The sequence below is a fragment of the Mastigoproctus giganteus genome, chromosome 11 (assembly GCF_048544385.1).
Source record: "Mastigoproctus giganteus isolate SK-2022 chromosome 11, ASM4854438v1, whole genome shotgun sequence".
Lineage (NCBI taxonomy): Eukaryota > Metazoa > Arthropoda > Arachnida > Uropygi > Thelyphonidae > Mastigoproctus > Mastigoproctus giganteus.
The window spans coordinates 90,478,760-90,493,900 of record NC_143585.1 but is presented as its reverse complement, the minus strand read 5'-3'; the positions used below and the strand labels follow the sequence as shown (position 1 = coordinate 90,493,900).

Here is a 15,141-nt window from a genome sequence, read left to right as displayed (position 1 = left end):
CTATCCAGTTATATTAAAGGAGGCGGAAAAGCAACTAAGCAAACCCTTAGCCATAATTATGAGTGCATCCTTGGACTCAGGGGAGGTTCCCACGGACTGGAGATGTGCAAATGTATCCCCAATTCACAAAGGGGGATCGAAGGGTGACACGAGTAATTACAGACCAGTTAGTTTAACTTCTGTTCCGGGTAAAATAATGGAGTCGCTGGTTAAAGATGCATTGCAGGATCATCTAGACAAGACTGCAGCAATAATTCAGACACAGCATGGGTTTGTTAAGGGAAAGTCTTGTCTGACAAATTTGATAGGATATTATGATGTGGTTACAAAGGAACTGGATGCGAAAAACAATTTTGATATCATATATTTGGATTTCAGGAAAGCTTTTGACACTGTTGCGCATGGAAGACTATTGTACAAATTGGAGCAGAATGGTATTAAGGGTAAGTTACTACAATGGATAAAAGGATGGTTAAGTGCGAGAAGACAGAGGGTGGTAATCAATGGGTGCTGCTCTTCTTGGACTAATGTTATTAGTGGAGTCCCACAGGGTTCGGTGTTAGGTCCACTGTTGTTTTGTATATTTATCAATGATATTGATGAAGGTATATCAGGCTTAATGTCAAAGTTTGCAGATGATACAAAGGTTAGCAGGGTTGTTAATGACAGTAATGGCAGTCTGCTACTGCAACAGGATCTAGATAATTTGGGCAGATGGGCTAAGAAGTGGCAACTGAAGTTTAACCTTGACAAATGCAAAGTACTGCATATGGGTAGAAATAACCCCAGAGAAACGTACCAGCTGTGTGGTACTACACTTAAGGTGGTAGAAAATGAAAAAAATCTGGGAGTAATTGTGCAGTCAGATATGAAGTTTTCTGAGCAATGCAGACAGGCTGCCAGGGCAGGTCATGGGGTTTTGTCAATGATATATAGGAATTTTGCTAGCAGGGAAAAGGAGCTGATTATCCCTCTGTATAAGGCAATGGTCAGGCCACGCCTTGAGTACTGTGTACAGGTCTGGAGACCTCATTTTAGGAAGGATGTAGATTTACTTGAGCGGGTACAGAGAAGGGCAAGAAGATTGGTGAGGGGAATGAAGGGATCCTCTTACCAAGAGAGGCTTAAGTTCTGCAAATTGCAGTGGCTGGAGACTAGGTACCTGCGCGGTGATCTGATTGAGGTATATAAGGCCTTGAATGGGTTGAGCACGCTGAATTCTGATGGGATCCTTCCACTTGTTCAGATTACGAACCTAAGGGGGCATAAATTCAAATTAAGAAAAGACAGATGTAGAATAGATGTGCGGAAATTTGCCTTTAGCCAGCGGGTGGTTAATTGCTGGAACAAACTTCCATCTGTCGTTGTGGAAGTCGATAGGTTGAATAAATTTAAGGAGGAACTGGACAGGCATTTGGAGGGAATGGTGTGATATTTTTTTTTTTTTTTGGGTGATGCTGCATAAGCTTATACATTTGCTTTCTTGCATCACATGCCACTACTACTACTACATTAGAAGAACCTGAATTTTGATAAGGCTAACTGGACTAAATACCAAGAAATAGCTCACTTAGATACTGTCTTTATAGCAACCCACACAATTGATACTGCAGTAAGCTACATTACAGATAAAATAATGAAAGCATCCAAGACTGCTATACAAAAGTCATCGTCCAAAATCCGGCTTCATCCAAAAATGTGGTGGAATGGCATGCAACAGTGCTAAAAAAGAAAGGAACAAATATTGAAATATTTTTCGAAAACATCCAACCACAGCCAACCTCCTACAGTTTAAGAGAGCCAGAGCTAAAGCTCGTCATATAAAACGAGAGAGTAAAAAAGAAGCATGAGCACATTATGCCTCCACCATAAACAGATCCACAGATACTTCTACAATATGGGAAAAAATCAAAAGAATTAATGCTAAAATACTCGCAGACAACTTCTCCTATTCTACTTGTAAAAGGGAAGGAAATTTCTGAACCCACAGAAATTGCCAATGCCTTAGGTACTTCGTTTGAAATGCTTTCAGCTGTTGCCACATATGAACCAGCATTTCAATTGTTAAAATCCCAGACAGAAAAATACAAACTAAATTTTAATACTGCCATCCTTCATTCTTATAATCTGCCTCTGACCATGAATGAATTGCATAATGCACTTGCACAAGTGAAAAACAGTGCTCCAGGTCCCGATGGGATTTATTACACTATGATCTGACATTTAAGTGAGGAATCATTAACTGTCCTCTTATGACTGTATAACAGAATTTTCTTAGAGGAGTATTACCCCGCTAGCTGGTGCCATTCTTATGTGATAACCTTCCCGAAACTGGGGAAAGATCACACAGATCCCAAAATTTCCGTCCCATTTCTCTAACCAGTTGTCTAGAAAAACATTGGAAAAAATAATTAACGCTAGACTGACATGGTTTTTAGAGACTCAAAACATTTTAAGTCGAAGTCAGTATGGTTTCCGGAGAAAAAGATATACGCTTGATCTCATTATCAAAGCTGAAACAAATATCCGGAACGCATTCCTGAGAAATGAACACCCAGTCATGGTATGTGTTGACATCAAAAAACCCTTTGTTACAACTTGGCGATATGGGATTCTTCAGGACTTGCATAAATCTGGACTTTGGGGTCATCTCCCGAAATTTATTAAGAACTTTCTAGGCAACAGATCCTTTTAGGTCCTCCACTCTTCATTATCTCGAGCATATATACAAGAAGAGGGAGTTCTTGGCAATATGGGATTCTTCAGGACTTGCATAAATCTGAACTTCGGGGTAATCTCCCAAAATTTATTAAGAACTTTCTAGGCAACAGATTCTTTCAGGTCTGATTCCACTCTTCATTATCTTGAGCGTATGTACAAGAAGAGGGAGTTCCCCAAGGATCAGTGTTGAGCGCCACACTCTTTGCCATTAGGATTGAGTCTATTACCAAGTGCATACCTAACACAGTTGATGCATACTTGTACGCTGACGTTCTTGCCATGTCATGTCATTCTCAAAATATGAGACTTACTGAAAGACAACTACAAGACAACATTAACAAAATAGTCTATTGGGCCAAAAATAATGGATATCGGCTTTCTAAACCAAAAACGACTGCCATGCACTTCTGTCGCAAACGTTCTTTACATCCTGATCCAGACCTTCAGTTGGATTTTCATTGTATTACTTTCCAACCTAGTATTAGATTTCTTGGTTTAATACTTGATAAAAAATTAAACTTCCTAGAACATATAAAACATATTCGTACAAGTTGTCTTAGAAAACTAAATCTTCTCAGAGTAATTTCTTCTATGTCATAGGGTGCAGATCATTATGTGTTGTTACATCTATATTGCCCACTCATCAGATCGTGGTTAGACTATGGGTTTCCTGCATATGACTCAGCCAGGCCAAGTGTATCGAAATGGCTTGATTCTGTACATACAGTGAACTAAGAGTTGCACTGGGGGCTTTCTGCACATCGCCAATCTTAAGCCTCTGAACCGCCGTTACACTTTAGGCGAGAAGCTCTACTACTAAATTATGCAGCCAAAATCAGCAGTCTCCCACATCATCCCATGTGGCAATGCCTCTTCATGCCAAAATGGAGAAATCTCTATCAAACTAAACGGTGTTACAACAAACCATCTGGCATTAGGCTTCAAGCTTTGATCACAAGCTGGGGCCTGAAGTTTTCTAACACTCTTCAGGACACTAGCATGGAAACCCAGCCATGGAAATTTGCCTCCGGTACATATTGATAGACATTTTCAGCAATGGGGAAAGAATAACTTCCCCTATATCAACATTAGACAAATACATATGGTTCACTCCACAGAGTTTAGCAGCCTCATTCAACTATACACAGATGGATCCAAAATGGGTAATAAAGTTGGCACAACTGTAGTACTACCAAATGCCACCATCTCCAGACAGCATTCCACCAGAATGCAGTACTTATACCTCAGAGTTATATGGTATTCTGCTAGCTCTAGAGAATATAAAAGAAGCCTCACATGCTAAATCCATCATATATATGGACTCGTTAAGTGCTGTTAATGCTCTACAGTGTAAATCCTTCCCTAGTCATCCTCTGATACAGAAAATTTTGGCACAGTTATTAGCACTTCATGGACATGGACAGCTCGTAATATTTTGTTGGATCCCTGGACATGTTGGAATCCCAGGAAACAAGCAGGCAGATTTAGCTGCTAAAATTGCTACAAATACGATGCCATCTAATTTCAGGACTCCTTATAGTGATCATAAGTCCTTTATCAAACAGATGTATAAAGAAGTGTGGACACGCATTTGGAAAGATCAGACAAATAATAAACTTTTTGAAATCAAGAGAGAGAACCTAAACAGTGGCAATCCAGCCTGAGACGAAACAGAAAGGAAGAAACTATTCTAGCCAGATTACGCATTGGTCATACTTTCCTCACTCATAGCTATCTATTAACAAACAGTGACCCTCCACAATGCAGTAATTGCCCACTAACAGTAAAGCATATCATCATAGAATGCCCACAATATTAAAAAGAACGGAAAACAGCTTTTTCCTCTAATTTTCATAATTGCAATCATTTAACACTACAGTGTATTCTAGGAGAGCGAGAGAACATGGATGACATTTTTCTTTTTCTAAAATTTATAAATAAATATCATCTTATCTGAACCCCTATCACCTGTAAGAAAAATGAAGAAAATATCAGACAGTAATTAGTGCATTATAGCCTAAGTTGCTGATCCACCAATAAATCTAACAAACAACAACAACAACAACAACAACAACAGTTTACCCTCTTGGCTACAAATATGTAAACTCCAGATTTTCAAAAGTCAAAAGTTGGTAGTTATGGAAACCTCTAAAGATTGTCAGATATAGTGTACTGAAATGCTTGGATGGTAAGATTTAAAGAGCAGGCTTTTATATCTGAAATTACTTTTGGCCCACAACAGATGGTGAGAGTTATGAATGTTATTTAAAATCCTTACAGTGATATTCAGCAGATACAAGTGCTTTCTTTGCATAAACTAATAACTGCTTTAGTCAGAATTTGTAATTTATAAAAATTAATAATAATAATAATTTTTGCAAATTATTGTCAAAGCAGTTTGAAAGCAGGAAATATTTTAAAATCAAGAATTTGGACTTGAAATTAAATTTCATTGATAATATAGGATGGGACTGTTTACTAGCTTGCCTAGGATTTTTGAAAGGTTTCAAACTAATGTTTGAAAGCTACTTTCAATTTGAATTGTTTTTTTTTATTAGAAAAGGTCACCCCTGCCCTCGAAATATAGCTTGAATTCAATTTTATTACTGTCATCTGTAGCAATTTAAAAAAAAAACTCTGAATTTCTGTGTGGATTGTCTGCTAGACTTCAAAACAAAGATTTTGCCCTGTCCAGAAATTGAGTCAAAGTTTTGTTAATAATGATAGCCCTGCTGCCCAGACATTTTGAAAGTTTCACCAGAAAGAGAAAACCTTGAATTGCTTTTTTTTTTCCCCATCTGATTGAATATGCTCTCATGCTCAGCATTTCTGTGAGGAATGGTTAAAATTCCAAGCTTTTCCTTGAGAAGTTCATTAATTTGTATTTTTTCAAAATTTCTTTTGGATCATGAACTGAATTTAGACATGAAACAATGCCACTCACTAGTGACTATTTGTTATACTTTTCAGTTTGGTGACTTTGAAAGGTTCTCATATGGCTTCTCCCACCATTTCTGACCTCTTATTAAATACAAGATGTGATAAAAAATATTTCCAGGAAATAAAATTTCCACATGTTTTAGAATTATCAAAAATAACCATGTTTTCTTCACCCCCATTGAAGAATTACCTGGAGATTAGCATTTAAGGAATCGGTGGTGGATACATGAGAAGTCGAGGCTGTTTGTGCAGGATAAGATTTCCCAGGCCGAAAGGTGGAATGTAATATGCTATCATCACCAAAACTATAGATAGAAGAACAGGAAAAGAATGGGAGGAAGAAATGAACCTTGGGGAAACATGGTTACTTTTAATAATGCAAGAATGTGTGCAAATTTTATTTCTTGCAAAAAAAAAAAAGTATCTACTGCTCATATGCTCATCTTCAGTGACACTTAGCTTTGTAGAGATCACACATCTCTATTAGAGATTACTTTGACTTTTAATCTCTCTTGGTATAAGCACATAAATATTGTTTCCTCTGCATCAAAAAAGCTAGCTTTTCTGTTTTTTTTTTGTGCTCTCAATATTATATTTCTTCTACTCACTTGGTAAAAATCTTAAATATGCTCTGAAACAGAATATTGTTTTTAAATATCCATGGTAGAGCTTTGAACAACCTTCATTCACATGTATACCCAAAAATTACAATTTATAGAAATTCAAATCTAATATCAGTGTCTTCTGTCTTCTCAGTTTTCAACCCATGGAGGTTACTATTACAGGTTCTAATACTTTTGTATTTGGAGTTTCATAAAAAAACAGCACATTAGCTATCTTTGGGTACATGCTTAACTAGGCTATTAGAATAGTGCCTCCTCCAAGTCTACAAAGTGTGATCAAAATGTTTATGCATTGCCTTTGTATCCTGATAAGATTTCCCAGGCTGGAAGGTGGAATGTAATGTGCTATCATCAGCAAAACTATAGATAGGATTTCCAGTCAGAAGAAGATGGTCATTAATAGTCAACAGGTAAAAAATGGGAGAAAGAAATGAACCGTGGGGAAATGCAAGCATTAGTTAAGCAAGTTTAAGACAGAATGCTATCTACCATCACCTGCTGTGAAAAGTCAGAGAGCGATAGAAAGCTGACTACCCAATTTTTAAAAAACTGTTTTCAGGCCATAAGATGGGAGCTTCTCCTCATCCTGTTTCCTATTGAATTTGTCCCAGGATAAATTACATAAGTTAAATTACATAAATTACATATGTATCACCAGTGGATTGACACTGATGAAATGCATGTTGGTGATCATTGATCAGCTAGCTGGAAGGTTTTGAGATTGTTTAAGAGTTGATGGCTGATGGATTTTCTAATTACTTTGGAATGACTATAGTTAAATGCAATGGAATGATAATTATAAGGGAGATATTTGTCACCCATTTTATGAACTGGCTGGATACGTGGAAATTTCCAAGCAGAAGAAATAAGAAAGCATAAAGTTTACAAGAGCAGAAGCTTAGGAGCACAAGGTTTGAGAACAAGTGGAGAAAAATGTTATCAGGACCTGGAGCTTTCTTGTCATCAAAATTGTCCATATTTATCTTTAGCTGAAGATTTATTTTTATTATTATTTTATTATTATTATTAGCCATGCAGTGCAAGGAAGCCCGAGGCTTATACTGCACCAGCCAAAAAAAAAATTCCTGCATTACCCTGAGAGGGAGAGAGAGAGAGAGAGAGAGAGAGAGAGAGACAGAGAGAGAGAGAGAGAGAGAGAGAGAGAGAGAGAGAGAGAGAGAGAGAGAGAGAGAGAGAGTAGAAAGGAATCACCAAGAAAGAGAAGAATGATGATATCCAGCTCAGGACCCTGGGTTTGCCAAGCCCATACTCACTAGATGTGAGCCCCTGGGGATATGCATTAGAACCATCAGGTTGTAACAGAGGTGGGAATATTGATGGACAGAAATTGCAACCAATGGTCAATTTTGGTCCTTTGCCAACATTTAGCAAGGGATCAGAATGCTTGACTACCATTTGGACAAGAAGCAGGTTTTGTACCCTTAACCTGTTCAGAATAGAATCTGGCTTGATTAATTGGTTTACAGTTGTTATGAGCTTTAGTAGAGGCAGAACACAAAGGTGTAGATTTGGATTTAAGTCAACTGCAATATGCTACATTCTTATCTTGAACAGCCTTAGCACATTTATTGGAAAACCAAGGTTTCGATAATGGAAAAGATTTTAGGGTGGAATAAAGTATTTCATCCCTACAAGAATAATTTCACTAGCATGGTGTGAGAAAACATGGCATCAGAACGTTTAAGACAGTAATCCCCAGAAAAGAAGAATGGAAAATATGTGGATCATTCCATTTTCCATCCCTGTAATGCCAGACAACAGAAGCTGAGAATGACTATGATAGAGAGAGGCTCCATTGGAGAAGAGAGATGATCACCAAGTTGTGATTTAATATGCTAGACAATCACTAACATTGACTGTGTACTTTTATGGGTTGTTGGTCGTGTAGTTAGGATTGTGGTATTCTGTTAGGTAAATGAACAAATTTTACGAGGTCATTAATAATTGCAGAAGGCTTGGCACCTTAACCAGCTTGTTCTGTGTAACTACAAAACTGAAGCTAACTGGAATGTAAATATTAAGATCATCTAGGAAAATTACTTAATTGTTAGGAAAGTTATACTGAGAAAGTTAGGTTTCAAAGAAAGGAGATCAAAGACTTTCTAGTGTTAGTGGAGTTAGGAAAACAGTAGCAACAACAGATGAATTTGGCAGAGTGAAGCAGAGAGATTTTAAGTTAGATGTACGTATTAGAGCAGACATATGTTCAAGTACCAATTTTGAAGCAATAGGAATCATAGAGTGAATATTTAGGGCAACTGAGATGAGTAATGGTTGAAGAAACATAATTGAGACTGTCAGAAAAAATAAGTAGTTTTTGGCAGATTTTAAATGGAAATGGACATAATTGAGATTTGAACTGAGATCAGGTATATATTTGGCAGATGAATGAGGAAGTTTTTGGAGGGCTTAGATCTTTTTCACAAATAAGTTTGTAGTTTAATCTACTAATGCATCATTAATAATCAAAGTGGAGTGGAAACATGTATAAATGAAATTTTTGGATATGGTGCATACTCAGCTCGTTGACATAATGTGACCTCGACAATTCCCACACATGCACGTACTCAGACTCCCTATGGTTGGCAGATCGGAGGCAGCCAGAGTATACACTAGCTGATTCAAATGGCTCTTAGAGAACTATGAATAGGTTTGTGGACTATCTAGCAGCTGTTCTGTGAACACTATTTTAGAACTGGACCTTCAATTTGAATTGTAAGAAATACTGGATCTTGCCATGATGCCCAGCTATTTTTGCATTTCTTTTTAGACATTGAATATTCTTGTGCTTATTTCTATACAAATATCTGATTGTATCACATTTCCTGATACTTTAAATTGAAAAATCACATCTCCATACAAAACAAATGCATTTCCTTTTCCAGATTTTATAATACATGAAAAATCTTGCATATTTATGTCATTTTTAAAGTTTATATGTGCTTCTTTGGCATCTTTTTGAAGGACATTGTTAATTATCTTCAGATCACACAAAAAAAAAATTACTGTAAATGGTACATGTAAATGATTTGCATGTTTCACATAATTTATGCAATGTAGACTAGCTTACATGAAAGCCAATTTATTAACTAGCTAATGTAAACCATTTCATTAAGTAGTCAGTGTTAGCCAATTTGTTATTTAAAAATAAGCAAAAATTCAAAGAAATTTTGAATTTAATGGCAAAGCCAAAGTTTGCTATTTTGTGTGAAAAAGACAGAGAAAGACTAAGTTTTGATAGTGAGACTGAGGTTAGGAAGCTGAACTGGTTAATAAAGAGCATCACGAATCTGGACCATTCTGTTGGTCAGAAAATGCTGCAGAAAGATAGCATGAGTGGCATATTTGCTCATTTGATATGTTATGATTGTGATGTGGATTGGCTACTGACAAATATATTTATATTTGTCAGTAGCCAACCCACAGTGCCCTATTTTGCACCATTTTCTTAGATGTTTAAATCTGGCAGCCTCCAAAGACATTGTACAACTGATTTATGAGGAATTAAGCACTTTTTCTTACATAGAGTCAAAATCTGCCTTTATTTTTTCTTATGAATAATTACAGCTATTGCTCAGATGTTTTCTGATACTTTCAGCAACATTTCATTATTGACTGCAAAAACAGGACAAGGATGATTAGAGATTTTGTATTAATTACGTAATACTTACTAATGTTAAACTCATGTATTGTTATATAATACATTGTTTGCCAATTTCAGTTAATGCTAAAATTTATGGATTTAAAGGAAAAGACAAAAAATTATCAAAAAGCAATTTAAAATATTAAAAAGTGTTTTAAGGAAACTGACTTACCTGGGATGTGAACTCTACAATAACATCAACTCACTCAGAACAATGAGTTTCTTAGTTCCTTGTCTTGCTATCTTTACAGTTCCTAATGAAGTGGTGCAGAAAGTACCACAAAACATCTGAGCAATATATGTAATTAATACTAACAAGAAATAAAGATAGATTTTTACTGTGTGTAGGATAAGGAGCTTTTAGCTCCTGATAATTTAATTCAATTCTTTCAACTATGCATCATGTTGCTTAAAGAAACAGCACTGTAGAATGTGATTGGGGGGATACAAGGGCTAATAGATTAACAGTAGCCACTGGCAGAGGTGAAAGTGATTCTTGCACTGCTTCTATTGGAATGAGCAGCAGCTTGGAAAATAAGATGCAGGATATTTCAGAGACTGCTGGGAGTCATTGGGGTACAAGTAAACACATGGGTTGTGTTAGGGTAGCTAACAAAAAGAACAGGTGCATGTATACTTGCATATACACCAATGCTAGGAGTTTGGTAAATAAATTTGATGAATTTGAGGTATTGTTCAAAGCATCAAAGGCGGATATTGTTGGGATATCAGAGATGTGGTGTCACACAGATATAAGTAATGCAGAACTGGAATTTGGGGAGTACAACGTCTACAGAAAGGATAGACAGGATAGGAAGGGAGGAGAGGTTATGCTATTAGTTAAGAAACACATAAAATCAAAGGAAGTGAAGCCAGTCGACATCGCTGGACAGTGCAGTGTCGAGTCAGTTTGGTGTGACTTAAGCATTGGGAGATCAAAATTGAGAGTAGGAGTGTGCTATAAGCCTAATGACTCTGATGAGTATAATAAGAAACTGTACAGGGAAATAAAGTGGGCCAGTAAATCAGAGAGTCTTATAATGGGGGATTTTAATTTCCCAGATATTGACTGGAATTTGTGGGTTGGTCACTCACACACTAGCAAGGCTTTTGTGGATTTATTGGATGATTTTTTTCTAAATCAGCATGTTCGGGAGGTAACTAGAGGGAGAAATACTAGTGATTTGATGATCAGTAGTGATTCTTCATGCATTAAGAATCTGCAGATACAGGAACCACTAGGTGGCAGTGATCACAGTGTGCTGAAGTGGGATTTACTCAAGGAGGTAACTACAATCAGGGGTTAAGGGAAGGGTTATTGCTTTCGTAAAGGCGACTACAATGGTTTGAGACAGTATTTAAATTCTATACAGTGGGTCCAACTGATGATGTTACCAACAGCAAACTCAAAATGGGAAGCATTCAAAGAACTTATCTTGGAAGCTACTAGGCGTTACATACCAACTAAGAAATATTGTTCAAGGTTTAGGCCTAAGTGGATGTCAGATGAACTAATGAGACATATGGCAGAAAAGAAAAATGCATGGGATACATATAAATTAACATGTGACACAGAAGCCTATGATAGATATAAGTTGATCTTAACCAAGTTACAAAGGAAGTTAGGCAGGCGAAGGCAGATTACGAGAAATCTTTGGCAAGGGATGCAAAGAAAAACAGCAAGGAGTTCTTTACTTATGTAAACTCTAGAAGGAAGGGGATGAATCAGATTGGTCCATTTGATATCGATGGTTCAACTGTTCATGATCCTGCTCAGGTAGCTAACAAACTAAATCAATATTTTGCATCTACATTCACACATGAGGAGATATTCAGGAAGGGGAATGCCATAGATGAAGTAAACACCGGCAGTGAGCTAGATGATCTTGTAATAATTGAGAGTAAAGTGGAGGAGAAATTGTTGAAGATAAATACAAGAAAGGCACCTTCGGGTGGATGGGATCTATCCAGTTATATTAAAGGAGGCAGCAAAGGAAGTAAGCAATCCGTTAGACATAATTATGAGAGCTTCCTTGGACTCGGGAGGTACCCACAGACTGGAGATGTGCAAATGTAACCCCAATTCACAAAGGAGGATCAATGGCTGACACAAGTAATTATAGACTTGTGAGTTTAACTTCTGTTCCAGGAAAATTAATGGAAGCACTGGTTAAAAAAGCACTGCAGGATCATCTTGACAAGAACTCAGTTATAGCTCAGAGACAGCATGGTTTTGTGAAGGGAATGTCTTGCCTGACCAATTTGATTGGATACTATGATGTAGTCACAAAAGAATTGGATGCAGAGAATAACTTTGATATTATATATTTGGATCTTAGAAAGGCTTTTGATACTGTTGCACATGGAAGACTGCTGCCAAAATTGGAGCAGTGTGGCATTGGTGGCAAATTGTTGCTATGGATAAAGGGATGGTTGAGTGGTAGAAGACAGAGAGTGGTAATTAATAGACACTGCTCATCGTGGACTAATGTTATTAGTGGAGTCCCTCAGGGTTCAGTGTTGGGTCCATTGTTGTTTTCTGTATTTATAAATAATATTGATGATGGTATATCAAGCTTAATGTCCAAGTTTGCAGACGATACAAAGGTTGGCAGGGTTGTTAAGGATGCTACTGACGCTATGCTGCTGCAACAGGATCTGGAAAGGTTGAGCAGATGGGCTGAGAAGTGGCAAATGAAGTTTAACATTGACAAATGTAAAGTACTACATATGGGAAACAGCAACCCCAGAACAACGTATCAACTCTGTGGTACTACACTGACAGTGGTAGAGAATGAAAAGGACCTGGGAGTAATTGTGCAGGCAGATATGAAGTTCTCTGAGCAGTGCAGATGGGCTGCAAGAGTAGCCCATGGTGTCTTATGAATGATATACAGGAATTTTTCTAGCAGGGATAGGGAGGTGATTATTCCCTTGTATAAGGCAATGGTCAGGCTGCACCTTGAGTACTGTATACAGGTTTGGAGGCCTCATTTCAAGAAGGATGTAGAGCTGCTGGAACGAGTACAGAGAAGGGCAACAAGGTTAGTGAATGGAACAAAGGGGTGCTCTTACGAATAAAGGCTTAAGTTTTGCAAATTACAGTGTCTGGAGACTAGGCACCGGCGAGGTGATCTGATAGAGGTGTATAAAGTCTTGAATGGTTTGAGCATGCTCAATGCTGATGGGATACTGCCTCTTGCTCAGAATAATCACCTGAGAGGGCATAAATTCAAATTGAGGAAAGACAGATGTAGGATAGATGTGCGGAAATTTGCCTTTAGCCAGCGGGTAGTTGGTTGGTGGAACAGACTTCCATCCCTTGTGGAAGTTAGCTTAAATAAATTTAAGGCTCAGCTGGACAGGTATTTCGAACGAACGGAGGGGTGAAGTGGAAGAGTTTTTTGGCTGATGCTGCATAAGCTTGCTTTCTTGCATCATATGCCTCTACTAATGCTAATGACTTTGAAAAATTCTGATTAACATTTTAATCCTTGGAACTTTTTGTTCTTTTAAATCTCTCATTATAGTAAAACACAGAACTCAAAAAACATACTAATGCAGTCTTATTTGAAGGCATGATACTAAGCAATAAAATATTTAGATGAGTGGGGGTTAGTGCCAAAATGCTTACAAAGCTGCACTTTCACCACCAAGCAGAAGAAACTGAAGAAACTCCACACTGTAATCTGCATTACCACAGTAAAGGAGTTTCAGAAAATTTTGGGTATTACTTCACATATCAGTTAAGAGAAATATTTGCAGTCCATATGACACCGATTAGAATCATGTTATCTGTAGACAAAGTCTTGAAGTCCATATTTAAGGTAATAAAATAATATTTAGTTTTTCATTTTTATTAAATATTTCTTTTCAAATGAATTCCCAAATAAAAGTGTATATATTAACAGGTTGACTTCATGAAATTGAAAGCAACATTACTTTTGGATATTATTATCATTCAAAAAGTATAAGGTGTGGCAGTGAAACATGAATAATTTTGCAATATTTTTTCTTATTTGTTGCATAGCCTTTGTCAAACAAGATGAAAATTTAAAGCGAAATTTTCATCTTGTTTGACAAAGATGAAAATTTAGCTTTAAAAAAAAATACATTTATGATATATATTCTTTTGTATTTACATACTCAAGATTATGAGCACTTTCTGAAATTAAAGACAATGTTGTATGTGTATGGTTTTATTTTAGTTCAAAGAATTAAACAACAATAAAGAGGCTGTTTTCCGGAGAGCTATTGAAATTGCTAATATTCTGTATGGAGTAAGTATTGTTAATATTTTTCCATCTTTTATGAAGTGAATAATTTTGCATTATTTGTGAAACTGAATGCTGTTACATTGCAATGTTATTTTGTTTTTATTACTAGCTGTATGCCCCACTGAACATTTTAATTTCTGTGGTTGGTGTAATTATCTGGTCAGAACAGGATGAAATTACTGTATCTACAGATGGTGATGCAACACTTAATGAATTTCTTAAATATAGGCTAGAAGTCTTGTCACCGACACATCCTAATGATAATGCACAACTTATAACGTAAGTATTTTAAAGCTAATTGGTTTGCATTATTTCAAGAAATTCTATCAACTTCTTTAATGTAAAGGACAATTAAAAACATAAGAACAACTAATCTGAGGGAAAACATACTACACTCTTCTGGATGTATATGGTACAGATAAATTAATGAGTTGAACTCTCTTCCCTTCTTCTGTGAATAATACATGCAAATTTGAAACATTACACTGAAAGAATGGTGAAAATTATCCGAGGAAAATATATTGACACTACATTTTACTGTAGAAAAATGTATATAAAAAGAGCTTTGGATCTACGATCTACAGAAATCTGAGGCAAAAATCATGAGGAATCATTGAGGTGTCATTAATAGCTTAAGAGTCTTCTGAGTGCTATCTCTTCTCTGCTAGAAGGAGAGGTGGAGTGGGATATCAGAGGCTTTGATTTGTCAGCTCTGGGACGTGAATTGAACATGTGATCTGGAGAGCAGATGAATTCATCTTGTACTGTTGTCATGTGACTTGCCAGGGAGATGGTTTTCTGTTGTATTGGAGTTGTGGATATCATCAAATAGTATTCTTGAAGGGAGAATGGTTATTCTGACAATATTCCTGAACGTGGTAGGCCTCCAAGAAGTTTCTTCCATAGCTGCGAGGGT

General features: G+C 36.7%; 1 protein-coding gene across 1 annotated transcript in view; it reads left to right on the top strand.

Annotated features, from left to right (window-relative positions):
• LOC150078247 (disintegrin and metalloproteinase domain-containing protein adm-2-like) overlaps positions 1-15,141 on the top strand; it is a 232,142-nt gene that overhangs the window by 11,342 nt on the left and 205,659 nt on the right. Inside the window, exons 2-3 of the mRNA XM_090384510.1 lie at positions 14,157-14,228; positions 14,335-14,504. Of these exons, the coding sequence (XP_090240636.1) occupies positions 14,157-14,228; positions 14,335-14,504 (242 nt within the window). The remainder of the gene's footprint in view (positions 1-14,156; positions 14,229-14,334; positions 14,505-15,141) is intronic.